Below are 25643 nucleotides of genomic sequence, written 5' to 3' on the forward strand. Positions count from 1 at the left end.
ACTTTACATCTGCACAGACAGAATTCTCCTCGGCGGCAGGTGAGCAGCGGTGATCTGATGCTTCCTGCTCCTCGTGAACACGTTACTCCTTCCATCAGAGTGACATCACTGTGGTGTTTCGGCAGGATTGCCAAAGGCCGACAGCGACGTGTGACAAGCTGTTGCTCAACTCAGGCAACTCACAGCTGGAGGTGGGGAGGGTCCGATGTTGAGACATTCTCCCAGACGGTGGACAGGGGGCGGGGGGACGCTGCTCTGCTCTGGCCTGGCTGAGGCTGAGACTGAGGCTGAGCAGGCCTGTGTTAACACGTCCACAGGCTGCAGAGGACCTGGTTGGTCTACTGAAGCTCGCCGGTGACAAACAAACTCTATCTCTAGCTGCATGTCACTGCTAAAAGAAGCCCCGCTGTCAAATTCACATAAAAACTTGGCAAATGTCTAAACTGGCCTAAGCTGTCTCCCCGGTGTTTTGGGCTCTCTCCCCCCCCAGTCTGCTGGGTTTGTAACCTCCTATTTGGTAAAGCCCTTTGGCACAGTGGTTTGGTGTTCAAAACCCTACATAAATAAAGCTGACTTAACAGTGTGTTCACCGTGTAATTAAAGCTGAGGAGACTCAGAACTCATTCATTGGATTTGTACAATTACGTTTTGGTGTGTGTGTGTGTGTGTGTGTGTGTGTGTGTGTGTGTGTGTGGGAGGGGGAGGTTAAAGGGGGAACGCATCGTTTTCTTAAAATACAGTGCAGCTGATTTGAGCCTGTGATCGTTAGAAGAAAACAAGCGTGTGTGTGTCATCCTGCTACACACTGATGCACAGCAGCAGAACACAGTCATGCTCAGACTCAGCAGCCTTGCAGTTGCACAGAAAGGCTCAGACCCCTCCTTCCCACACACACACACACACACATACACACACACACACACCAATCAGGCTGAGCTTTGATGTCAGAGTGATTAGTGAAATTGTCAAATCACAGCAGCTGAGCCACGACACAAAAACATCCTCCACTAAAACAACACAGACACCATGATGACCCTGCATGAGGGGCTCCAGTCCCACAGATGCGGCATTGATCGCAGCCCTGCCTGCTCTACTCAGCTCTGCTCTGCTCTGTTCTGCTGCATCCCGTTTCCATCCGTTCCCCAAACCAATGCGTCACGTCAGAGCTGCTGCTGCTGCGTCTCAGACTCAGACGCTGCTCATGTCTCAGCTTCAGACCACAGATGCGGCGTCCAGCTTCTAACAGGCAACATCTGTAACTTCACATTTACGCATTATGTAAGAAAACAGCGTGACATTATCCGAGGAGGAGGAAGGAGGAGGAAGGAGGAGAGAGGAAGACAGGAAGAGGGAGAGAGAGAGAGAGAGAGAGAGAAGCCCCGGGGTGCGCACAGTGCTGGAGGGTGTTTTCATGATGATTGTGTTATTTCTGCTTGATTAAAATACAACATGACGTCCTGTGATGAGAGGAGGAGAAACGGCGACGAGCGTCTGATGCCTGATTGACACACAGACACACACGGCAAGACGGTCTGACAACGGAGGGTCCGTGTTACTGACAGGCGTGTGTGTGTGTGTGTGTGTGTGTGTGTGTGTGTGTGTCTGTGTGTGTGTGTGTGCGGGCTCACCTCCTTCACCATGGCTTCAGTCGTAACAAACGACCCCCGCTGCAGACGGACGGCTCCTCCGCCGAGCCTCCTAGCCGAGCTGCGCGCCTCCTGCTCCGGATCAGCCTCGTCCCGACAGTCCGTCCGGCTGAATCCACCGCAGGTCTGCACCGCCGCGCGTCACTGTCCGGACACACGCACACACGCACACACGGACCCCGCTGCGGTCCGCAAACACTCGGAGACGAGATACACGTTCCGTTCGCCTTCTGTCGCTCGTATTTCCCAGCAGCGTTTGTGTGTTGGTTCCTCCGCGTCACGTCGCCTCACACAGCAGCACTGCTCTCTCTCTGTGTGTGTGTGTGTGTCTCTCTCTCGCTCTCTCTGCGCGCTCCCGCCCTGCGCGCTCCCGCTGGCCGTCGGGTGGGCGCAGCTCGGTGGGAGTGGGTGGACCCCTGTGGCGCGACAGTCCTCCAGCGTGGAATTTTAAATGAGTCTCATGTGGCTCGTCATGTGGACGGACGTTTGAATGGAAGACGAATCGCAGGTTGCGTCAATTAACACGCGATTAAAATGATGGGGGGCGTGGTCATAAATGTGCATTAGAAAACCGGCTCCGCCCCCTGTCGCCACGATGACCCCCAATCTAAAAATCATCGGAATATTCCTAATAATGCCGTAAAGATGTATAGTGAGTGACTGTGCGGTGCGTTCACGGACCTTCTGTGTATCGTAGGACTGAAAACAGTCTTTTCAAATCTTAATAAGGTCAGATTCAGAATTTGAGTATAAAAATCCGATTTATTATTTATCATTAGCAGTTATTAAACGAAATTTAAATGTTATATTGATGTTAAGTTATAAATGATTGACTGTAAAGTGTTATCTAATCTTATCTTGACTGGTTGTTGTTTTATTTCATCTGTTGTAGTCACTCCCCTCCAAAGTCCACATCACTCCCACCGCAGTGAAGGACAAACATTCTTCCTCCACTCCAATGAAGTGATGCTGCTTCGATTCATTTCTATTTTACAACCGATTCAACTTGATTGAAGAGACGGATGAGTAACATGTTTGATAGCTGTCAGGCATGTGTTGACAAGATGCCGCCCTGTGAGTCAATATTCCCCTCACACTGCACACATCACTGGCAAAAGGGATTTAGGTGTTGAAAGGTCAGCGTGGTTGAATTTTCATCATCACTGAGGCGCTGTTCACAGAAATCCAACCCTTCATGAAGCATAACTTATGGAGGAATAATACACAGGGCCTAATTAGAGCAGATTGAGCCAAAGATTGCTCGTGGGCTGCTTACTCTCCCCAGAATATGAGAGATAATACCTTTGCTGGCAGGGGGACTGACATGTGGACCTTCCAGTGTGTGAGGGCAGAAAAAGATCACGCTCCTCTGGCGGGTTTGAAAACATGGCACCTGTTTTTCTCAGGATCAGTTTCCAGCCTGGTGACATATTTACCAGCCAGGCATTTTTGAAAAGGAAATCCTCCCTTTGGCCCTGAAAGTTGGAATCCTACTCCGCGTCGGGGGCCCAGGGCCTGCACACACAGTCCAGAGTGACAGGGGCTTCACATCATAAAGGAGGGAAAACAGAAACAGTAGCTGGGGGCAAAAGGTGGGCTTGAGGGAGACAATAGAGAAGAGGGAGGTTCAGGTAGTGGGGAGTGGAGCCAGGAGGCCATCGGGGCTCCGTGCGTAAAATTACTGGAGCTGGGACACAAACAACAAGGGGCCTCTGTGGGTTTGACTGGGTGACATTTTTGTATCACAAAACATTGCACATATCACATGTAACTGAAAACTCACATGAAACCTCCTGTGATTTTAGCCTCATTGTGCCATTTCTCTCACACACACACACACACAGTCAAGGCCTAACCCAAACCCAGCAACGTATATCCAGCCTCCATACCAGCTGACTGTGTGTGTGTGTGTGTGTGTGTGTGTGTGTGTGTTGCTTTGGTGATGGAGCATATCCAAACATTCAGTGTGTCATTGTGTAAGCTAAATAGATGTCATGGTTGTGATGTCTTCAGAGGGGAACTTTGCCAGTGTGAGTGTGTATATGAGGGGGAATGTTTGGGGTTGTGTGTGGAGCTCTGACATCTTCCTCAGGGTGATGAGTTGCTGGCGAGTCTGGCCTCCTATATTTCACCTGTGCTGCACCTCTGCCAGCTCAGGGAGGTTTATAGGTGGCAATAAAAAGCTTCTGCCACAAGCTAAATAACAATTACACTCCAGAATAACATAACAATGCCTGTGAGTCCCTTTGATGACATTAAACTCAGATTATATTAATTAGTCATCTGTAATTCTATGTGTCACAACAACTTGGGTGTTTGTTGAACATGTTTATTCCTGTAAAGTCATAGAACAGATCCATCACTCTGCAGGGAGAACAATGGGACGTTAAGTTAAAGCAGCTAAACCAATCTAAAGGCTTAATGCTACATAATGCTCATCTGTGAATATACAATGTTCTGTTAAGTTGTTTATGGAGGTGCTGCCTTGGAATCTCTGTACTTAATGTGCCAATCCCATGAGAACAATGAGAGGATATGATTATTATTGATACACTCAAGGCTTCAGCAACCCTGATTGGCGGAAACATGGAGGAAGCATGAAACTAGAAACACAAGAGCTGTATCTGTTTGGGTAATCTCTCTCAAACTGATCCGTCCAATCTATGTTTGTGTTGTTATGAAATCAACACAATGCTTATTATTTAAGAGCAGGGTGTCCTCATTGTTTCAGTGGTTTTCACTTAACACTAAATAAATAATCTAACGCTAATCTAACTCTGTGTTCTCTACATAACAAAGTTACATGCTGAGGCCCAGACCTCAGTGACAAACTCCAGGCTTTCACATTCAGCCTGTGATTAGTTTATATTGCTTAAGTATGTCTGGCTGAGTGAGTGTGAGTCACTCTGGTCTCTAGCGCCCCCACAGTAACATGACTGAACCTGAAACAGAAACTTCACTGCAGCGACCAGAACCAAAGCCAGGACCAGAACTTTGAAAGACATCAGGCTTTTATTTTATCACTCTATTATTACACTTGATTATATAAAGTTCTATTATAGCTAAAGAAGATATCTGTCTTTACAGGCCAAGAGTACTCATCAAATACAAGGTCGTCCCCTTGTGGTAAAAGTGAAAAACTACACACACAAGACCTAGGAACCATAACATTTTTGATTAAATTTGCTGTTAAGTGGTCATGTACTAATAGAAGATTTAGAGATCAGAGAAATAGAGTAATTTCTTCATTTATTAGTATTTCCATCTGAATTGTTTCAGACGGAAACTCAACTCAACTCCATGTCAAAAACACGAATAAGAGAACTAACAGCATTGACTCTCACTTTGCTAACGGTCGGCTGATGTTTCTCGTATTTATTAACATGTCTAAGATACGGCGAGGGGAAAAAATGTTCTCCTTCGAACCGGATTCGAACCAGTGACCTAAGGATTTCAGCTGAACGCCTCTACAGTCCTCCGCTCTACCAACTGAGCTATCGAAGGGACACTGTTCAGACGCCGGTATTTTGCCAACTTAAAGGTGACAACATCAGTTCATTATTGAAATGCATTTAGTTCTGAGGACGGACAACGTTTATAATAGTCGTACAGCTCACCATCGTGAAATAAATGTAAAACGTCTTTGTCTGATCATGTGGCACGTTAGCATGTTAGCACGGTTATGTTGAGATTATTAGGTTTTGTCGCTGTTGTTGCCGCTTGATTTTGTAGTATCTGTAGTTAAAAAGGAATTAAATTAGTAGAAGTTAAAGTCGAACGGCCTTATAAAACAGTCTAAAGTGACAAAACCAAACATGTTTGCTAAACGCTTGTTCTGCACAGGAGTACTTATAGTTGTACTCCTGAACGTAACCACTAGATGGCAGTATTCCTACATTGTATGAAATTGTCTTGAGAGATCAACACAACAAAGCTTATAATGATGCTGGGAGATCATGTTACCTTTTTGTAATCGTTACGGCTGTTTATGTACACACAGACAACTGGAGCAAATAGGTTTCCAGATAATAAACGATCTGAGATTTATGGTTCCAGTCTGGTTGCCAGCTGCTCACATGTAGGCTGGTCATGATTTTGCAGGTGTTGTACCTATTAAAGCTATAACAAAAGCTAAAAAAAAAAATGTTTTTGTCAGCATGAAAAAATACCTTCCAAAGAATTATAATAATGTCACAGTTTTTTTTTTAGTTTCACCTTTCTAATCACAGAGGCAGCAGTTTCAGTGGTTCTATGCAGGATATGGCACAAAGCTGCCTGTCTGTCTGCATGTTCACCTGTCCAACATGAAGATATATTCCCTCCATGTGACCTGCCATGTCTTACACGTGTCATTTAGAAAGGTTGTTTCTGCTACATGTCAGTGTTGGCTGATCCAACCATCGCAGGCACGGCGGACATGACGCCTAAAGCAAGGTCACATTCCAATCATGACTCAAGCTCCAATCCCTGGTTCATCCCCATGTTTTACTCAGCTCACCATCCTGTTTGTACCACCCCAGCATCCTTGGGGAGTTACTCAACCTGAAAGCTTCTCAAGTAGCTACCAAAATGAATTTCTAACGCATTACGACACTATCAAACCTGTTTTCACCTTTTCAAGCCAGAAACCTCCCTTAACTTGGATATCTTCTTCTTAAGAATGAGTCATGAACTGCAGCATACCTGTACTTACACCCAGCAGATACATACACACAGGTACAATGTCAATCTGTGAGCCTTCCATTCTCCCTCTACAGCTCCAATAATAATAAACACACACCTGCCTGCTTGGCTTTTACGAGCATGAGCTCAGACTGTTGGCTTGTTTCTGTGTCCGCTCTTAGCCTGTGCTCAGTCATCTGTTGAGTCTTTCCTGTGCAATAAGAGCGCGTGTCAAAAGGTGATGAGAAATATGAGTGTAAACTTCCAGAACTGTCTGGGTGGAGGGGCCTGGTAAGACCAAAGTATGTGTGGGGTGAAAGGGGGGCGGCGGGCGGGGGCTCTGCTGCTGGGAGTAGCATTATGAAGTCTCACATCTGTCAGTATGCAATATTAATAACTAACAACATTAATACCAGATGAGTTAGATCATGGGGAGTGTTGCATTTAAGGACAAATGTTTATGTAATATGTGCACTGTTTCATTCCTTGTCATGACAGATTGAACCATCTGATGAAATGTTACGTCCAGGGGGAAAAGCAGATCCTAATGGTGAACGTCATAAATTTCAAAGTGTTAAGTGGTGCAGGCGGACGGGCGGCTGCAGTTTAACGCCCGGCCTGGAGCAGCGCAGCGACCTTCCTCGCCTCAAGCGCGTCTGGCTTTTTGTCTGGCTTTTACAGAAGAGTAGACAGAATACTTGCGAGGGTCTAAATGGTTCAGCGAGCTGAAGGTACTAAGGTGACACGGCGAGATGAGGGGGAGGGAACCATATCCTTTTACAGTCTGGAAATAAAGCGGCGGAGGAACGGCGGTGCATCTGACATGTTATTGGGCCACTAGACGCTGAGGCCACTGGTTGTGAGGTGGGACGAAGGGGGGTACTTAACACTGAGGAGTCATTCCAACCTTTCACGTAACCAAATCTGCTGATTTTACCTCTGTACTGTAAACTGTACCTTCATATCATTGACAGTACGTGCAGCTTCAGACGCATGAGCACCGGTGTTTGCATGTGATGTTCAACAGAGCCAAGGGTACAAAAACAGGATAGTGACAGGCTGGAGGAGATGACAAACAAGGTTTTCCGCCGCAGTGATATGGCTCAGTAGAATTCATATTGGGTAACAGAAACAAAACAAAACAACTGCGGCAGAGGAGAGGAAAGGAATTTGTTTGTTATGCGTGTTGCTTTCATCCTGGCGGGGGGGAATACATCACAGACTAACCAAGATTAGACATCCTTCCTGGAGCATTTTTCATGGTGACTCCAGGGATTTGAGGTTCGGAAAACATCCAAGTGATGTCCAAAGACAAGCGCTCAAGGTGCATCGCCCCCCCCGCCCCCCGGGGAGATCATCCAGAGACCACCGAAATAACCCATGCAAATCTAAAAACACACAGACATGAACCCTGTCCCCTTTAAACAGAAGAAGCCGTCACTGTGACGAGAGTCGCAGTATTCCAGGAATGTCCTGATCCGTCAGGGTTGGGATGCCTTGGGGAAGGAGACGGAGAACGCTCCCTCCTCCTCCTCCTCTTCCTATCCCCCCCGTGGCCCCCCTCCCTCTCCTTCAATGTATATGAGTCAGGCAATACCTATGAAAACAAGTTTCATATGACAAGCCATATTCAGAGTGAGGAGAGATGACCTGTGAGCTCAGTGTGATGTGTAGTGCTGCCAAACCACTTTCACTGTTTCATCTTCACCCTTCAGCGACTCCTGGCTGTTATTGTCTGGCTGAGCTGCGCAGCTTTGACATGGTATCAAATGATTCATATGCTGCTGCCAGAGCCGAGGGGGGCGGTGTCACATATCCACTTTGCTTTCTTGAAATGTCATCCTAAAGAAAAACCACCTAACTGACTGCGGTGATGTCAGCATGCAAATGTCTGCTTATTGGGGTCAAGGGTTGTGTGACCCCTTCAGGTTCAGGGCTGTTGTCTGTCTGACAGGGCAGGTAAAGTGAAGTTAATGAGTGGCAGTTAGAAACAAGTGGTGATATGTGACAGGAATGCAGCACAATGACACACACTGTCACTCACACACACTTATTTATGGAGGGAAGCTTCAAAGGCCCGTTGAACTAACTTTACATTGCTACTCTGTGACACTTGTAAACAGGAATTTTATCTTATGTCTGAGGAATGCAAACTAGGTAAAGGCTGTAAAGATGCATGAGATTCCATTCAACTGCATCCTACTGAGATGTTACAATACAATAATAATCCACTATTTGGAGGGAAAATGAAGATATTCCTCTTTCAAACGTCCTCTGAGGCTGAGATCTGAACGATCAATATGAAGTCTCTTTGGCTCCAGAGATTTACTGCCCTATAGATTAAACATGTGTGCTGGTTTGAGGTGTGTTTGTAAAGTGGATGACTGAATGATCTGACAGACAATCACCATCAATAACGATTTATCATACAAATATAATCATCCTGTCATCAAAGCATCAGGTTCTCTTCACGCACAGAGGAAGGGTTTTGCTCTTAATTCCCCATACATGGTTTTAATCTGACTGTTGGTCAGATTGTAAGGATTGTGGTGGGCGGGGTCTGAGGGGGCTGAGTCCAGAGGGGGGCGGTGCTTGTTCCTCTTCATATTGCCAAATGTCAATGAGACGCGCCGCAGGAAAGCAAACTTTAAAAGTGCGTGAGGCCGAAAATGAAACGATGACGATCATCTCTCCACGGGATTTCCACGCACAGCAGCGGAGCTAATGGAGCGTTTCTCCTTTCTACGCCATGTTGGACACCGGCAGGCTGCGGTGTGACGATCTGATCTGATCTACACACCGGCACACTCTGGAAGGAAGCAGTTAATATCTAAGCGCCGTTTGGGATTAAGCTGCTGGAACACACACACTCACTCTCTCTCTCATACACACACACACAACAGGTGAAGCACGGCACCGGCAGGATGAGGCTGTGGACTCTGCTGGTCCTGATCCCGGTGTGCGCATCATCTCCTCTGCTTTCTGCCGGTGAGTTTGATCGGGACGCAGATAAACAACTCAAACAAACAAACAACAAGAATACTGCTGTTTACTACGGAAGCCGGGAGAGGACGTGTGATTTATTTATGTTTCAGTTTGTTTTTGTTGAGAAGACGACTCTGTTTTCGCGTATAAAGTGATTTAGGTGATAGAACAAGTGTTTTACTGTGAGTGCTGCGTAGCTTCGATCATTTGTTGCGCACTTTATTTGTTAGATCGATGACAGAATCACTATGAGGCCTGATGTCCTCCACTTCACTGGGCCACCGGACGATCACTTCAAGTAAACTAGACCTTCAGTTTCTGTTTACACGCAGAAGTGAAGTCATTGTTACAGATTTTGGTGTCAAACCTCCGAGTCGTTTTCTCGAGTCATTGCCGTCCTCTCTCGGCTTCCGTCATTTACAAACTTGACCTCATATCACCGTTAACAGGTGGAATCCTTCTGCCTGATCTCTACGTTCCGCTAACCGCTGAGCCACACACACACATTCACGCACCTCCCTATCTCCTGTCACTCTTCTTCCTCTCCACCAGGCGCGTCCAAAGCCAAAGGTCCCGCCGCCGAGAGTCGCTGCTCCGGCCGAGCCTGCAACCCGCGCATGGGCAACCTGGCCCTGGGTCGAGTTCTCTCCACCCGCTCGGTCTGCGGATCCAACTCCTCGGAGCCTTACTGCTTCTTCCCGCAGGCCTCCACCGCCCGCAGCCGGGAGTCCTGCTCCCCGGCCAAATGCAACAAGTGCAGCCCGCAGCAGGCGCACCCGCCCTCCGCCATGAGCGACTCCTCGTTCCGCCACCCGGACACCTGGTGGCAGTCTGCGGGGGGCGTGGAGGAGGAGACGCTGCAGCTGGACCTGGAGACCGAGTTCCTCTTCACGCACCTCATCCTGGTGTTCCGATCGCCCCGGCCGGCCGCCATGGTGCTGGAGCGCTCCCAGGACCACGGCCTCTCATGGAAGACGCTCAGGTACTTTGCCGCGGACTGCGAGGGGGCGTTCGGCCGGCCAGAGGAGACGCCGGCCCGGGAGAGCGGCGCCGTCTGCACCTCCAAGTACTCTGGAGCGTCCCCGTGTTCCAGAGGGGAGGTGAGTGATCCAGAGCAACACGGCGGGAAACTCTGGAGGGAAATGTGACAGTTTGAGACACAGAAGCAACAAAGTTTGTTTACATTAGAAACGTTGCAATGTAAGCGACGAATATGGAATGAATCAGACAAGAAGAAGATTAGAACATCATTATTAGGTGGTTGTCAGTGATTATATCTTATACTGATTATTTGCACTTAAAGAAACAATCAAAAACACTTTCTAATGCTGGGAAATCATCAACCAGTAGCACATGAGCGGGCGGAATGATCTCTATCCTGCTTCAGTGTTTTTGGTCGATTACATGAACAAAATGGCATCCTGATGTCTTCTCTGAGCTGCCAGAGGTCACTCAGCAGGGCCACGAGGCACGCTGGAGATCAGGGGAAGCTTTGAAGTGTCCGTAAGAGCTCCAATATTGGATTGTGATTGTATTTCTGAGATCTGAGAGTGGCCACATCAGAAAGAGTGCAGTCAGATATTCGCTTCACAGCAGCAACGTTCACCATCTGCTCTCACACAATCTCATCACATCACACACACAAAGGCACTGAGCAAACACACGATGCTGCTTTGTAAGCTGATCTCCTCTCATGATCTCTGGTAGAAGTTTTCTTTATGAGGCCGTCCTGCTGGGATGGCGTGGGCAGCGTATCAGTGGCGTTTCCCCCCGGAGCCTATTTTGGACTGGATCCTCACAGAGATCTGAGCCGGAGAGCCAGATATGGTGTAATCACCAGAGCTGCCCACTTCATTCTCTCACACACACACACACACACACACACACACACACACACACACACACACACAATGGTAGCGAGTGGGCGAGGACGAGGGGAGCAGTTATGTTTCCATTCTGCGATCTGGTCCAATGTTTGAATGAAGTTTGGGCTCCTGCTGATCTCATAATTGCAGTGTATTTGCAGCTATCAGCTCTATTGGGTAAACCCCTTTATAATTAGCGTCTCTGTGTGTCTCAAAACAATGAAAACCCCCAAATGTGCAAGATCCCACTGTGTGGAAATGTAGGCAGAGTCTCAGTAACATGGAGCTGCAGCCGTATTGGGTTTATGATGTTGTCATGGCAGTGGAGAGACGTTGAGACTGATAAGCTACAGGAAACACATCAGAGAGTACAAACGCACCCTGCATGGAAACCTTGTAACTCCAATCCAAAGAATTAGGTTTCATGATGCATAGTTTGTCCATATTAATGCATTTTCTGGTCTAGAATGTCTCTGTGTGTCTCTGTTCTGGATCAAATCAACATTCAACTGCACTCTGCAGCGAAGAGAAGTCAGTCGGTGTTTTCGTTGGAGCGACTCATTTTCCAAGAATAGCAGCTATTTGAGCGGCGTGAAACGCAAACCAGATTGATGTCTGTTTCTTATTTGGCAGAACAAGATAAAGGAGCTGACACGATGTGTGTGTGTGTGTGTGTGTGTTTTGGTCCCAGCCTGGCACCATGTGGAGGAATCAGCCTGAACTCTGCGGATGGAACAATGGGTGCTAACGTGATTTCTCTCCTCTCCCTCCAGGTGATCTACCGAGCCCTCTCACCCTGGCACTCCATGGATCCGTACGGCCCGGACGCCCAGGACCAGCTCATGATCACCAACCTGAGGGTGCGACTCCTGCAGCGGCAGCCGTGTCCCTGCCAGGCCAAACACCCCGAGGCCCACCTGCTGCCCACAGACCATTACGCCGTCTATGACTTCATAGTCAAAGGCAGTTGTCTTTGTAACGGCCATGCAGAGCACTGTGTGTCCACCGGGGGCCTCCAGCTCAGGACCAGCAACATGGTGAGCCTCCATGCTCCTCTTCATGCTCAGTGTGCTCTGCTGGGAGAAGCTTGCTTAGATGTTGTGTCACGCTCTTTGTGTGTGTGTGTGTGTTTGTTTGTTTGTGCGGTGGGACTGGGAGCAGAGGTTTGGGGTTGAGTTCCCACCACTCCCTGGTTGCTCAGCTGTGTGCTGGTATGCAGTGGAGCGATGCAGCGAAGGCCTCAGCTTTACCTGCCATTACAGGGATTTAAAGATGTGGAAACTGTAATTATGGAGTTCAACCTAATGCTTTAACAAACCATAGACTCTTACTGGTTTACTGTAAATGCAGAATAGAGACACTGGTTGAATTCCAGCTTGGCTTAAGGGGCTGTGGCAGTCTGAAATCACTGTAACCATGTTTGTTAATGATGATATGTTAAAGTACAGCTTTGAAATGCTCTTACTTTAGTGACTCTTGTGTTTACTGAGGCGTAGCGAGGAGACACAAAGCCTCCAGGCGCCACCTCCATGCCCAGCGGACCAAACGCTCATATCTGTGCATCTGTGCAATAAACGCCAAATAACACACCTCTGCTGTCTTTGACCCGCAGGTCCACGGCAAGTGTGTGTGCAGACACAACACAGCTGGCGACCACTGCGAGCGCTGTGCGCCGCTGTACAACGACCGACCCTGGCAGGCGGCCAACGGCATCACAGGGACGCCACACGAGTGCCAGAGTGAGTGACGGGCCGGGAGGTCAAGCGCTGGCGAGGACGCGACGTGTCTCCACTATGACTATAATGTCATGACGGATGTTTCATATTAAAACTGTGCGGAATCCATCACAGACGGGAGATGTTTGACTTTCATAGGCGTTTAAATGGAACCTTATGAGAAGCTGCTCTGCTCTACAGGAAGTTATGAGTTCAGTTAGACACAGAGTTGAGCAGCTGAATGAAACTGTCTCTGTCTCTGTGTGTGTGTGTGTGTGTGTCCGACCACAGAGTGTAAGTGTCACGGCCGTGCCAGGAGCTGCCACTTCAGCCGGGGGTTGTGGTTGGCGACGGGGCGGAGGAGCGGAGGCGTGTGTGACGACTGCCAGCACAACACGGAGGGACGTCACTGCCAGAACTGTAAGAAAGGATTCTACAGAGACCTGGCCCGACCCAAGACCGACCCCAACTCCTGCAGGCGTAAGGCTTCTTCTTCTTCTTCTTCCTCACATTCCTACAACTCGCTGTCAAAGACGTGCCGCAGATTCCATCGAGGGAATAAGGCGGCGTCTTTCCCTTTAGACATAACAATGCCTGGACGGGTGCCAGCTGGGAATTCTAATTAAAAATTTAACTGTAACTGTAACTGATAGAGGGGAGAGGCGTCGCTTATTCCCATCTGACGGTTCAGCAAGGTCGACGTCTTCGGACGAGGTCGTTTCCTCCGGCACGTCTGCAGCCGCCCGTCTCACCAAAACGATAAGACGTTAAACTACTCCGCTCCTCTCCCCGAGCAGGAATGACGAAGGCCTTTCTGTTTTAGGAATGCGACTGTAATTGCAAACAATGGAGGAATTTCCCATGATCCGTCAGAGCACATTTTTCCCATTCTTGCCCTTTCTGCCCCGAGCGTGCCGCAGCATCATTTAAGAACAAACACGCGGTTTTTGGAAACAGATGAAGCGTGTCGGTGGCAAACATCAATCTGTCATCACGAGCGGCCATTACACTGTGTGTGTGTGTGTGTGTGTGTGTGTGTGTGTGTGTGTGTGTGTGTGTGTGTGTGTGTGTGTGTGTGTGTGTGTGTGTGTGTGTGTGTGTGTGTGTGTGTGTGTGTGTGTGTGTGTGTGTGTGTGTGTGTGTGTGTGTGTGTGTGTGTGAGAGTGTGAGATCGTCACGGGGATTCACTGTAAGCATGCACTCCTTGTTATGTTGACGTTGACCTGTCGTCCCCTCGCCGTGTGGCCCCGCCCCATCCCTCCCTGCCCCTCCCCTTCCTTCCCCAGCATGCTCCTGCCACCCAGTGGGCTCCCTCCTCTCGGGCCACGCCGTCCTGTGTAACCCTGGCGACGGCGTGTGCGTGTGTAAGCCCGGCGTGGGAGGCCCCCGCTGTGACAGCTGCATGATGGGATACTGGGGACTTAACGAATATGGCTGCCGTCCATGCGAGTGTGCGGGCGAGTGTGACCCCTACACCGGTGACTGCCTCCCTGGGTGAGTACCAAGCTTTTTAGCACCGCAGCAATATGTGTGTGAGTGCACAGGGGTGTAAATCAGAGTGAAAGATGGTTGCTGTAAAAAAAAAAAAAAAAAAAAAAAGAGGGAAAAAAAAAAAAGGAGAAGCTTGAGGTGCATTCTGGGATATTAACACTGAGTGGAGCCCTGTGTGCGTGCGTGCGTCTGACCGGTGTTCCCTCTGCGGCACAGCTCAGACGTGGAGCTGCTCTACACAGCCTCTGGCCACGTGGGACAGAGCAGCAATCACAGCCGGCCGACGCTCTTTAGAGTAGAGGAACTTTTCTCTGCACTGCACCACTCGGGTAAGTCACAGGTCATATAACGCCACACACACACACACACACACACAAACACACACACACACACACACACACACACACACCGCAGGCTCCTCCTCCTACACGCCTGCGGGAGGAGAAGTGCAGCTGTGGAGAGCGGGAATTGGGGAATTGATGTCACAATCCTTCCAGTCTCATTATTCAACCCGAACCCAATCTTATTTCATTTTCCCAGAGAAGTGCGACTGCGCTGAAGTGACCCTCGGCAGCCCCAAAGTCTTCTGCGCGATGGAGTACGACTACGGTAACGTGACCGGGCCACATCGACGCGTAAATCACATCCGTATCTCATCACATCTGCCACAGGGGCGGGGTGTAAATCGTTGTGCGTTTGTTTTGGTCTCCTTTGCAGTGCTGCTGGTCAGAGTCACGTCCGCTCACGATCAAGGCTCCCACGCCGAGGTTGAGGTCAAGGTCAGGAAGGTGCTGCAGCAGAGCCCTCGCATGGACATTAGCAGGGGGAGCGTCACTCTCTACCCTGAGTCCTGGACCGTCCAAGGCTGCACGTGTCCCATCCTCAACCCAGGTGAGGAGGAGGAGGAGGAGGAGGAGGTTTTGACGCTGATTCTGTAATTAGTCGACGTGACTCTTGAATGGACGTTCTGCCGTCTTTGTGCAGAGTTGCAGATCTTTGTCGGAAAGCTTTTGAGCGTCTGCCAGCATCACTCACTTAGATTGGAGGTTTACAGCTTAAAGATCACCGCCGTCTCTTTGTTATGAGACAATTTCATAGCCTGGCCTCTGCAGTAATCGTTTTGGCAACATTTTTACTTCCACTACTCAGAAAAGCAAAGTGCCGGACAGGTTAATGAATACTTAGATGGTAATGTGTGTAATTAAGGGCTCCCCAAAGTGTTTTCTTCTCCACTTGGTGCCGTTTATGAAGCTTCCTCTCTGCACTCTCCTCCTCCTCCTCCTCCTCCTCCTCCTCCTCCTCCTCCTCCAGGATCTGAGTATGTGGTGGCCGGTTACGAGGACTGGAAGAGCGGGAGACTGATGGTCAACAACAAGAGCCTGGTCAAACCGTGGACGTCCAGCCTGGGACGCAAAATCGTCCACATCCTCCGGCGGGACTGCGGCCCTCGGTAGGACGCTGTGTGGGAGGAAGAGCAGCGATCGCGGGGGAAAGGAAGAGAAGCGCGGTGACTTTGAGTGAGGGACGGCTCGGACACTGAGGTGAAAGCACAAACCCGTGCTTACTGCAGCACATTCAGCACTTCCGTCCCGTTTCCGGGTCCACATCCACGGCCAGAGGGAGAAGGAGAGGACGTCCACCTACGGGAGGACAAGCAGGAGCTGGGAGAGGACGAGACTGCAGACGACAGACACACACACACACATGGGAGACAAGACTCTGATCCAGAGAGGCGGGAATCATTCCTGTGATTTTTTGATTTTTTTTTTTTCCAGCCAAGAATTTCAACTCCCGGGTTCTAATCCGTATCCTGACTCGAGCCTCTGGGCCAGAGCACATCACACTAAGAGCTGTTTGTTTGCTTTCAAATGTTGGAAAGGCACCGACTGAATTGTCCTTGTCGTCTCACAGATATCGGCGATAAATCAAAGGTCTCATCTGCATGTGTGAGTGTGAGTGTGTGTGTGTGTGTGTGTGTGTGTGGTTAATGTCCTTGGGACTACGCAGGCCAGAACAAGTACCTCCTGGAGTGTGAGAGAGCGGCTCAGTGTGTGTGAGGTTTACTGAGCTCTGGCACTCGCCCACCTGCTGTCTGACAGGAGCAGAACACACACGGCCCCACCCTGTGCCCCTCACACACACGGTTCCACTCTTACTCTCTCTGTGTGTGTGTGTGTGCGTGCGCGTGTGTGTGTGTGTGTGTGTGTTCTTTCTTTGGCCGGCGACTGTTGCCGTCCCAGAATAAACGTGTGTGTGTGTGTGTGTGTATATTAAAGTCTTGGGATGAATTGACGTCACGTTTTGGTCCTCAGTCCGTCTCTGATCCCGGCCCGGTTAAGAATAGTCCTCTCTGCCGTCTCCAAGGACAACAGACAAACTGTGTGAAGAGACATGATGCATTCCTGAGCAGTGACATCATCGTCTCCACGTCCTTGTCCCAAAGACTTTTGACGAAAATGAGAGAAAATTGGGCTGAAACTCAGAGGTGAAGGACAGAAAAGAGCCGGGAGTCAAAGTCAGAGATTTGTGAAGCTATTTTTGTACCGTTGCTCCTTTTTTCTTTTTTTATCTCCACTGAATCTGTTTATAATACACATCTGTGCTTGTTCTTAAAAGCTTCTGCCTTTTCATTTCACGCTGACTTTCTGCTGAATCACGTGGTTGAACATCTTCCAAAGAGGCGAGGAGGACATCGAACACGTTTGAGTTTAAACTGAGACAGAAACACTGAAACCCAGAGACCTTCAGAAGCACCAACACAGCCGTCAATCATAGATTTATAAGAATTTATTTCTTATAAAACTGTCTCAAAGGAAAAGAGAGCAAACAGATATAGAAATAGAAATATTTCATAGCAGTTATTTGTCTAAACGTTGAAGCAAAGCATTTTGAGACCAGAAACATTTGTTTTGCATAAATTTCCTTTGCACATTTCTCTAAAAGCAGCACATCTAAATGAAAGATCAAATCAGGCTACGTTGCGTCATCACACCGGGCTGCCGCCGCCTCTTATACTCGCTAACACGTCTACCTAAGGGTCGCACAAGCAATGGAGGTTGAGCCGAGCGCTTATTGCATAATCGTGGGTCCAGAGAGGTTTGTAGTGGCTGAGATGTGGCTCATCCTGGGTGGCCGGGCCCAGATTTGGCGCTGGCGCTTTAGTAGTCGTCTCCGCGGCTCACCACTTCCTTGCAGGTGGGCCTGAGTAGGATGGTGTGCTCGTACTGCGCCGTGTAGCTGCCCTTGATGTCGCAGAGAGGCGGGTACGGGTCCACGATGCCCAGGTCGCACAGGTTCTTCAGCGCCATCAGGTACTTGCTCTCGCCCTGCCGGTCCAGCCAGCGCCGGCAGAACGCCAGCGTGCCAAAGTTCTCGTTGATCACGTTGAGCAGATGTTTAGCCCTTGGAAGTCTGCGTGACAGTGACGGGACCGTGTTCAGTGTCTTGGGACGAGCAATTTATGAATACAAGCGTCTAAATCTACTTCCTGTTTATGGACCCACCTGATTGGCACGTGTCCAACATTGAAGTTCTTCATGTAATGCGAGCACTCCATGTCATCATGGACCGCCCCTCTGCCCGTGCTGCCAAACGTCTCGATGGCGTAAACGTCACCTTCCTGGGAAAAAAAACGGCAAAGAATAAAAGCGTTTGAGCTGAAACTCCTCGCCGGCACGTGATCGCTATAGAAACAGAGGTAATGGCTGTGATGTTACTGAAGGTCACCGTGCAGGAAAAACACCTGGGAGGGAACCGGGAGTAAATTTAACAAAGATGTCAAGATGTCAACGCCTTGACACCTTCATGGCGAGTCTATTAAGCTTGGCTCCGCCCCCCTCTGTGGAGCAGTGACTTATGGCGGTTGAGCGGCGGCGTTTCATTGGCGTCATGCGTCTCTACGTGCGTGGGGCCGTTGTTGGGAGTCCTTGTGGTATTAGCTGATAACACTGCGACACCCACCCACCCTCTCCCTCTCTCTCTCTCTCCTTCCCTATCTCTCTCTCTCTCTCTCTTTCTTTCTCTCTCTCTTTCTCTCTCTGCACAGATAATCAGTCAAAGTGCTCCAGCAGCCACGTGTCACGCCCAGCTGCAGCTCCAGCCGTGTACGCTCTGATCACAAAGAGGCTAATGGGCCTGTTACACCAACACGCTTCAGCTACCAGATCAAAAAAACAAAAAAACACACAAAAGCTGCCACCTCAGCACCGCCACCTTGCTCTCCACGCTCTCCTCGCTCCCCTGGAACCATCAGGTGAAAAAATGCTCGATGCAGCAACTTGCCAATTAAAAAACTCTGTTCTGTCCGAATACTCCCGTGTACTGCGGCGGCGTGTGTGTGTGTGTGTGTGTGTGTGTGTGTGTGTGTGTGTGAGCGGCAAACATGGACCTCAGGGGTGTGATGGCGTTTCTCTCGGGCCCGTTAAATTATTAACACCGGACGCCACACTTAAATGCTGTTGCGGTGCGTTTAGGGGCCTCAGTTGTAACACGTGTTGCTGCTTGACGCGGCGAGTCATTCCGTTAAAAGGCGTAATTGAAGCGCAGATGTGGGCGAGGGAGGAGCTGGAGACTCAACCGACCGCAAGTTCTTCCTGTTCCGGTTAACGTCGGACAGTCAGAGAGGTAAAACCACAGCGAGTACATCAGCACACACACACACACACACACACACACACACACCTCCATCCTGGTGCCCTCTCCACCTTTCACTATGGGCACCGTCTTCCCTGAGTGTATGCGGTACTGTCCGATGGAGTGTCCGTTGAGGTTTCTGATGGGCTTCACTGCGATCAGAACCACAACACAAAGACGTTCAGTAAACAGGACGCGGCCGCATTCAAAAAGAAAAAAGGCAATAAATGACCTCACGTGACCTTGATACGTCTTCCCATCGATCTCCACCTCGTAAGACTCCATCACCTCCTGAATGGTTTCGCCCACGTCGCACAGCCGCACGTCGATTCCTGCGAACTGAGACGGAGAGGTGTGTGTGCATGTGTGTGTGTGTGTAAGCATCTTCTCACCTGTACAGGCCCGTGCAGTGTGTGTGTGTTACCTTGATCCCCGTGTTGGTGGCGTCTCTCACAGCCTCCAGCAGCCGATCGTACTTTGGATTGAACGTGACGGTGAAGGCGCAGTCGATTATTCGACCTGAGACGAATAATGGAGCACATGTGACATCAGTCCATCAACTGTTATCTACCTGGTGATCTATAACGTGATGTGTGTGTGTGTGTGTGTATGTGTGTATGTGTGTATGTGTGTATGTGTGTGTGTGTGTGTGTGTGTGATCATCCTCCTCACCATTGATATGCGTTCCAAAGTCAATCTTGCAGACGTCGTCGTAGCGCAGCACGGTGGGGTCTCCCGCGTTGGGGGTGTAGTGGGCGGCGCAGTGGTTGATGGAGCAGCCGGTGGGGAAGGCCAGGCCCGCCTTCAGCCCGTCCTCTTTGATCAGCCGCCGGGAGCAATCCTCCAGCTTCTCACTGCCTCAGACGCACAGCAGCACAAAGGGAGAATGATGGGACTATAAAGAGCCTGCGAACGCTCGATAATCTCTCTGCATTCACTGAGGATTCTAAAGAGTTTCTTTCAGGACACAGGATTATTTACTGCACAGGCGAGGAGCGCAGGGGAAAGATCCAAAGCCTGATGTTTGAGCCAACGTCTCACCAGATGTCGATCATGGTCATCCCGGGCTTGATCCAGCTCTGGACGTAGGCGCGGACGTGCCGGTGAGCCTCAGCCGCCTGCCTGAAGTCACTCCACATCTCCTCGTTGGCCATGTCCAGCGCCCGCTTCTCCTCACTGGTGGTCCGCCACGCCGCACTACGCCTGGTGGGACAGGCAGACGTGTCTTAACGGCTGGATCATACACACACACACACCTACGGCCTGGCTCGTATAGCAACAACAGAAGTGCAGGAGTTGTCCTACTGTCGTCCAAAAATATTAATATTTATGTGCTGCAGGAGATAAAAGTGCACCTTCGTCATGTTCTCCATGCAAAAATGCAAAGCACACAGACCTAAGTAAGAACTCCACCTATCACAGCTGAGTGTGTGTGTGTGTGTGTGTGAGTGTGTGTGTGAGTGTGTGTATGGGGGTCACACACCCGTCTTTTGATGGGGGGTATTCACACTCCTCTCCCTTTGGAAAGTCTCCATTGGGATACAGCTCACAAATAGGGACTGAGGGAGGGTCAGTCTGTGCCTTTACTGTGGCCCAGATAGAGAGAGAGACGGAGAGAGAGAGAGGGGGAGAGAGGGAGAGGGAGAGGGAGAGAGAGAGAGAAAGCAGAAGGAGAGACAGAAAAACGAGTGTTACCCTTTATACATTCAGCACAAATGTATTTTTATTTAGCTGGTAAATGAGACTGCAAAGCCCCGGGACACGCAGAGACACGCAGAGACACACAGAGACACACAGAGACACACAGAGACACACAGAGACACACAGCTGATCCATCTATTGATCCGTACAGCTGGTAAACGCTGCAACCATAAACAGGTAACTGCATCATATATGAGGTCATCATAATGTGACTAAGGCCCTGGCTCTGTATCTGTGGCTCTGTTTGTCACGTCACAGTGTGTCCTGCCTCTCCATTGTGTTTCGTCTCCATTGTGTGTGTCTCTTGGCACCTATTAGACGAAGTCAAACCGCTTGGACGCACCTGTTGTGTCCGACTGTCGGGTCAATATGTAGATGCTTCTTAAAATACAGTTCTCGGAGGATGATCCAATAATAAGCTGAATTAAGTGGATGTGTGTGTGTGTGTGTGTGTGTGTGTGTGTGTGTGTGTGTGTGTGTGTGTGTGTGTGTGTGTGTGTGTGTGTGTGTGTGTGGTTTGTTTTTGCAGACTGCAGTGGTTGCATTTTGCTGCGCTAAGAGAAAAAGCTTACATCCTTTCTTCTTCTTTTTCTTCTTCTTCTTCTTCCCAGCTGAGTTGTCTCCCTCGTCCCCGTCTGTTGGAAGCATCATTAGTTTCCACACAATTTACACACTGATAAATATCGACAGATGCTTCCGGCTGCCGCGCTCCAGATAATCACACATTTCACACACACTGCAGACCGGACCGGACGCTGGATGTTACCCTGAATTCAGCACCATCGCCTCTGCATGATGATGATGATGACAGCGGGGGGGGGGGGGGGGGGGGGAGAGATGATGGTGAAATCTAAGGAGTTACCTTCTTCCTCCTCCCTCTCTCTGTCCTCCAGTGTTTGCTGTTCCAACTGTTTTGTCACATCACCAACTCCTCCAGCGTCTCCATCCCCCTCAGCCTCATTTGTCCCTGCTGCAAAGTCACACACCCTCGTGCATGCATGTGCAGGTGGACACGCGCACGCGCACGCACACACGCACACACACACACACACACACAGGCGTGCACACGGATGATGCGCGTGCACGGATCCAACGCACAGCCACAAGCGTGCACGAGAATACACACACACACACACACACACACACACACACACACACACACACACACACACACACACACACACACACAGGGAGAGAGAGTGAGTGAGTAAATTATTTCTGGTTCAGAGACATTTGAAGAAAGTGCATTAACTATGTTGAGAACTTGGCGAGGGCGGTGCATAATGTGTTCCTCTGCCATGGGAATCAATATTCTCAAGGACACACGTATGTACCCTGCAGCATTATGACATTTAGCCCTTCAAACACTCCACTACACTGTGTGTGTGTGTGACTGTGGGTGAGTGTGTGTGTGTGTGTGTGTGTGTGTGTGTGTGTGTGTGTGTGTGTGTGTGTGTGACACAGCTGGCACACACTTTTGGATTTGACACTCATTTGGTATTGATAAAAGGATGAAATGCTGCAATTGTCTTCTTTCTTTCTTCTACTTTTCTCTCTCTGGGGAGTGTTAAGTCTTCTTATCTTACTGCACCAAAGCACTTGAACGCCTCTCTTACATCATTTCATACAGTTTGGCGGAATTTAGAACAACAGAATTTATCTCTTGCGTTTCCAACTCAACTGAGAGGATTTAATCAATTTTCACAAGTGATCAATTGAAATGATAGGTATTGGAGATTTAACAGCGGGACTCGAAGCTTCTCTGACAGGTTGGAAAGTCTCGCATCCCGCATATTTGACGCGCTCCATGGGGGCACCGGGACCACATCTTGCACCCCCCTGGTCTCTCTCCCTCCCCCGGTTCCTCTTACCTGGAGCTGCGGCTTTGCTCTTCCTCTTTTTCCTCCTCCGCTTCTTCACCGACTCCGTGGCGTCCGCGTCCGCGTCCTCCCTCCCCGCGTCCAAGTCGTCCCCATTGAGAAGTTGCGGCTCCACTTCGCGCTGTGGCTGCAGCTCCGCCATGCTCGGCGCCTGAGAGGTGAAGTGACGCATAAGCTGCTGGGAGCCTCCAGTGGTCAGAGCCGCGCAGTGAGCTGGAGGCGGCGGAGCCCATAATGAGCCATCACAGCGTCTTGACCCGGATAAAGGGAGGCGACCCCCCTGTGATCTGAGCCGGGAGGCGACCCCCCTCTGATCTGAGCCCGGAGCGGAGACTTTATGAATCATTAAGCACCAAAAGCTTTCATTTGTTTAAGAGTAACACAACAAAGCCTCTGTGTGTGTGTGTGTGTGTGTGTGTGTGTGTGTGTGTGTGTGTGTGTGTGTGTGTTCGCAGAGTCACAACGAACTTTTCAACTTGATCATCGAGCAGATCATCGATCGCGAGTGTCACATTTACACTGCTGCAGAAAAGCTGAGTGCGTTTGACTTTTGACTCCTTTTTTTAAATCTTAGGGACACATTTCAGTCTAAAAGAAGCAAGACGATCGATTAATGTAACGAATCTGCCCAAATAAAGAAATCAAGTCTTGGGAATTCACATTTCTCGTGTTTGTTTGGCAAATGAAGAAGCACAGCTGGAAGTTATGACGCACTCCACCCCACGGTGCTCTAAGTTGTTTACTGGCTGTTTGTAGATGCACATTTCTAACTAAACTGCAGTGAACGTGAAGGACCGAGAAACGAACACCTCACCTGCTCCCACAGCACGAGTGGACCGGAGAGGTTCGACGCCACCAGGAGAGCTGGAAACAGGATCTCATCTCAAGTCCGGACCAGCAATGAGGCCTCGATGAGCTCTGAGGAATCTCTCCTGCTGGCGTGTGGACAATGATGAGACAGAAATAGGAGGAAGAAACATGGCTGCTGTGGGGAAAAGTTGGGAAAAATCTGAGAAAAGTGGGAGTTCAGTCAAATTCTCGCAGGGAAAAGCTCAAGTCTGAGTCCTGCAGAATCCCACGAGTCACATCTGATCGTTGAAATGTGGGTAATGGAGGAGGATTGGCACATTTCAACCCACCTGCTTCAGAGCAACACGAGGTAACGTTTAAAGCCCCCTAGCGTCGTGTTATTGTAACTGCAGCCATTTCGTCAGCGTTGAGTTTCAGCTCTGGTGTGTTTAATGGCCACGGCGCCGGTTTGTTTACATAATGAGGTGATCCAGAAATAACACAGCAAAAACAAGTCACAGAGCAGCATTACTCACATCAATCTGACACACACACACATTACTCTGATACACAAGATGATAGAGGAGGATACTTTCAGGTTTTAAATCAAAAGGCCTCACACACAGGAGCAGGTAATGAGAACGAGCACTTCCTTCCCTCTGACCTTCAAAGTGCTCTGGCTCTGTGCTGCTGTGGGTGCCAGTTTGAGAAAGTGGGGCAGGAGGACGATGGAGTTTGTGCACCGCTGTACCTCGACCTGTTAATCAGCTTCAGAGCTACAAGTTCCACCATTGAGGCCAATAGTATCCATCTAAATGTAATGTGGAGGTTTGAATGCATGAACTGCTAATGTTCCAGAGCTGATGTGTTGTTTTGATGACGCTGTTTCTGTGCTCATCTCCTTCCTGCTGCTTCAATCTGGATGTGATTTGTTTCCGTGCTGGATCACTCAGCCTCAGCAGCCAGACTGAGATGAGTCTCAATGCATCACTTCGTGTCAGCGGGCAGTTAATCGCCTCCAGACAGCAAGAAGGTGCGCTGTTATTTAGTTGTTGCTTTCTTTATTATACAATTTATTATCTGTGTGGTATCTGAGAGGCAACAGATTTTAGTAATGGGTCCTTCTGTGATCCAGCTGCTCGGAAGTAAATCCACTCATTGTCCGTCATGTTGCGCTTGAAGGACGAGAGAAGCAGAGCTGGCGGGCAGCCTGATCCACAGCCCAGATACCTGAGGTGAAGCAGCGCAGCTCAGCCCTGCAGGAGCAGCGACCACGGCTCCCTGTTCATATCCACACACTGGGTCTGTCCATAATTACATTCTCTATTGATTCTGGTGTTCGTCCAAGAAGCAAATCCAGTGTAGGACATAGGGCAGATGTGTCACTGCGCCTAACCTTCTGACCCCACGCCTGAACCTGACCTGTCTGCTCCCCATCTGGCTGCATGGCTGCGTGCCAGAGGCGTTCAGGTGGAGGATTGGCCGACGTGCCGGGTGACAGCGATCGCCCTGTTCTCCTGGTCGTTATGATAGAGTTCATACACTCAGTGGATCCGTCGCTGCAGTGTTGATGTACACTGCTGGTTCCTTCTTTGTGTTCTTTTTATGATGTCCTTGTGAAGCCATGGTATGAGTTGTGCTGCAGTGTGTGAGATATGAGAATCATGAGATTATGTGGCTCTCATGCTGACCGCGAGCTGGAACACAATCTCCTCTCTGGTCACAGGGAGGAAGAGGAACCTGAGGCAGTTGTGACTACGATGACTCAACTCTGTGGATCACAAGGTTCGTGACTGATGAAGGCGATTGAGCCACAATATTAAGAATTCCGACTCGAGCCGCTAAAAGTTCCCCGGACTGTTTGAATGAGTCGCACTTGAACAGACAGCTTGTTAAATAACTTATATGTCACACAATCCACCATGCGTGTAATGATAGATGGCAGGTGCGCTCCAAGGAGGTCCTCCAGATGGCTGAAGACAGGGAGAGGCTGGATGAGCCGTCAGCACGTGGCGAGGAGGAGGAGGAGGAGGAGGAGGAGGAGGATATGAGCTGAAGAGGCATCGGCAAAGAATACAAAACACTCATGACTGCCTGGACTGTTCTCCTGCCGTCACCGGGACGATTGAACGTGGTCTCTCTGTCCCTACACACCTTTTTTCCGAAAGTTTCACTCAATCGCTGTGGACTTGCATATAAATGAAGAGGCTGTGAACCCAATCTGGTCCCGTGAGGTTGTTCAGAGTTGTTCAATGAAGCAAAAGTTACTGTATCACC

The 25643-nt window shown here is 49.5% G+C and overlaps 3 protein-coding genes and 1 non-coding gene across 8 annotated transcripts in view; 1 reads left to right on the forward strand and 3 right to left on the reverse strand.

Annotated features, from left to right (window-relative positions):
• Positions 1-1965, reverse strand: part of LOC143015753 (unconventional myosin-IXAb-like) — an 82930-nt gene extending 80965 nt beyond the window's left edge. For all 5 annotated transcript variants that reach the window (XM_076169820.1, XM_076169837.1, XM_076169829.1 and 2 more), the window contains exon 1: positions 1629-1965. The gene's annotated coding sequence lies outside the window, so the exon portion shown is untranslated. The remainder of the gene's footprint in view (positions 1-1628) is intronic.
• Positions 1966-5062: 3097 nt separating this feature from the next.
• On the reverse strand, positions 5063-5150 carry trnay-gua (transfer RNA tyrosine (anticodon GUA)). The gene is given in 2 exon segments: positions 5063-5098; positions 5114-5150. It is a non-coding gene; the product is annotated as a tRNA-Tyr (tRNA).
• A 3790-nt stretch (positions 5151-8940) lies between these two features.
• Positions 8941-16986, forward strand: LOC142990125 (netrin-4-like). The gene is made up of 10 exons (XM_076139868.1): positions 8941-9296; positions 9846-10393; positions 11932-12195; positions 12771-12897; positions 13165-13353; positions 14160-14367; positions 14581-14693; positions 14905-14973; positions 15082-15255; positions 15676-16986. The coding sequence occupies exons 1-10, from the start codon at positions 9233-9235 to the stop codon at positions 15816-15818; spliced, it is 1899 nt and encodes a 632-aa protein (XP_075995983.1). The 5' UTR covers positions 8941-9232; the 3' UTR covers positions 15819-16986.
• Positions 16987-17140: 154 nt separating this feature from the next.
• LOC142990135 (methionine aminopeptidase 2-like) lies at positions 17141-22749 on the reverse strand. The gene is made up of 11 exons (XM_076139877.1): positions 22569-22749; positions 21560-21667; positions 21270-21332; positions 20480-20582; positions 20038-20199; positions 19669-19850; positions 19421-19515; positions 19239-19335; positions 19045-19148; positions 17868-17983; positions 17141-17775 (listed from the first exon to the last, which is right to left on the reverse strand). Exons 1-11 carry the CDS (start codon positions 22747-22749, stop codon positions 17523-17525), a joined length of 1464 nt encoding a protein of 487 aa, XP_075995992.1. The 3' UTR covers positions 17141-17522.
• Positions 22750-25643: the final 2894 nt, after the last annotated feature.

This window comes from Genypterus blacodes, unplaced genomic scaffold (genome assembly GCF_046128005.1).
Source record: "Genypterus blacodes isolate CSIRO-AG114 ecotype Tasmania unplaced genomic scaffold, CSIRO-AGI_Gbla_v1 ptg000015l_1, whole genome shotgun sequence".
NCBI classification, from domain to species: Eukaryota; Metazoa; Chordata; class Actinopteri; order Ophidiiformes; family Ophidiidae; genus Genypterus; species Genypterus blacodes.

Bases quoted from the DNA above. Each gene is read 5' to 3' on its own strand.
- LOC142990125 (XM_076139868.1), top strand. From the start codon at position 9,233: ATGAGGCTGTGGACTCTGCTGGTCCTGATCCCGGTGTGCGCATCATCT. The intron at 12,196-12,770 runs GTGAGCCTCCAT...TTTGACCCGCAG, and splicing joins AGCTCAGGACCAGCAACATG to GTCCACGGCAAGTGTGTGTG. The intron at 14,974-15,081 runs GTAACGTGACCG...TCTCCTTTGCAG, and splicing joins CGCGATGGAGTACGACTACG to TGCTGCTGGTCAGAGTCACG.
- LOC142990135 (XM_076139877.1), bottom strand. From the start codon at position 22,749: ATGCGTCACTTCACCTCTCAGGCGCCGAGCATGGCGGAGCTGCAGCCA. The intron at 21,333-21,559 runs GTAACTCCTTAG...TGCTTCCAACAG, and splicing joins AGAGAGGGAGGAGGAAGAAG to ACGGGGACGAGGGAGACAAC. The intron at 17,984-19,044 runs GTGTGTGTGTGT...TTTTTTTCCCAG, and splicing joins GAGAGGGCACCAGGATGGAG to GAAGGTGACGTTTACGCCAT.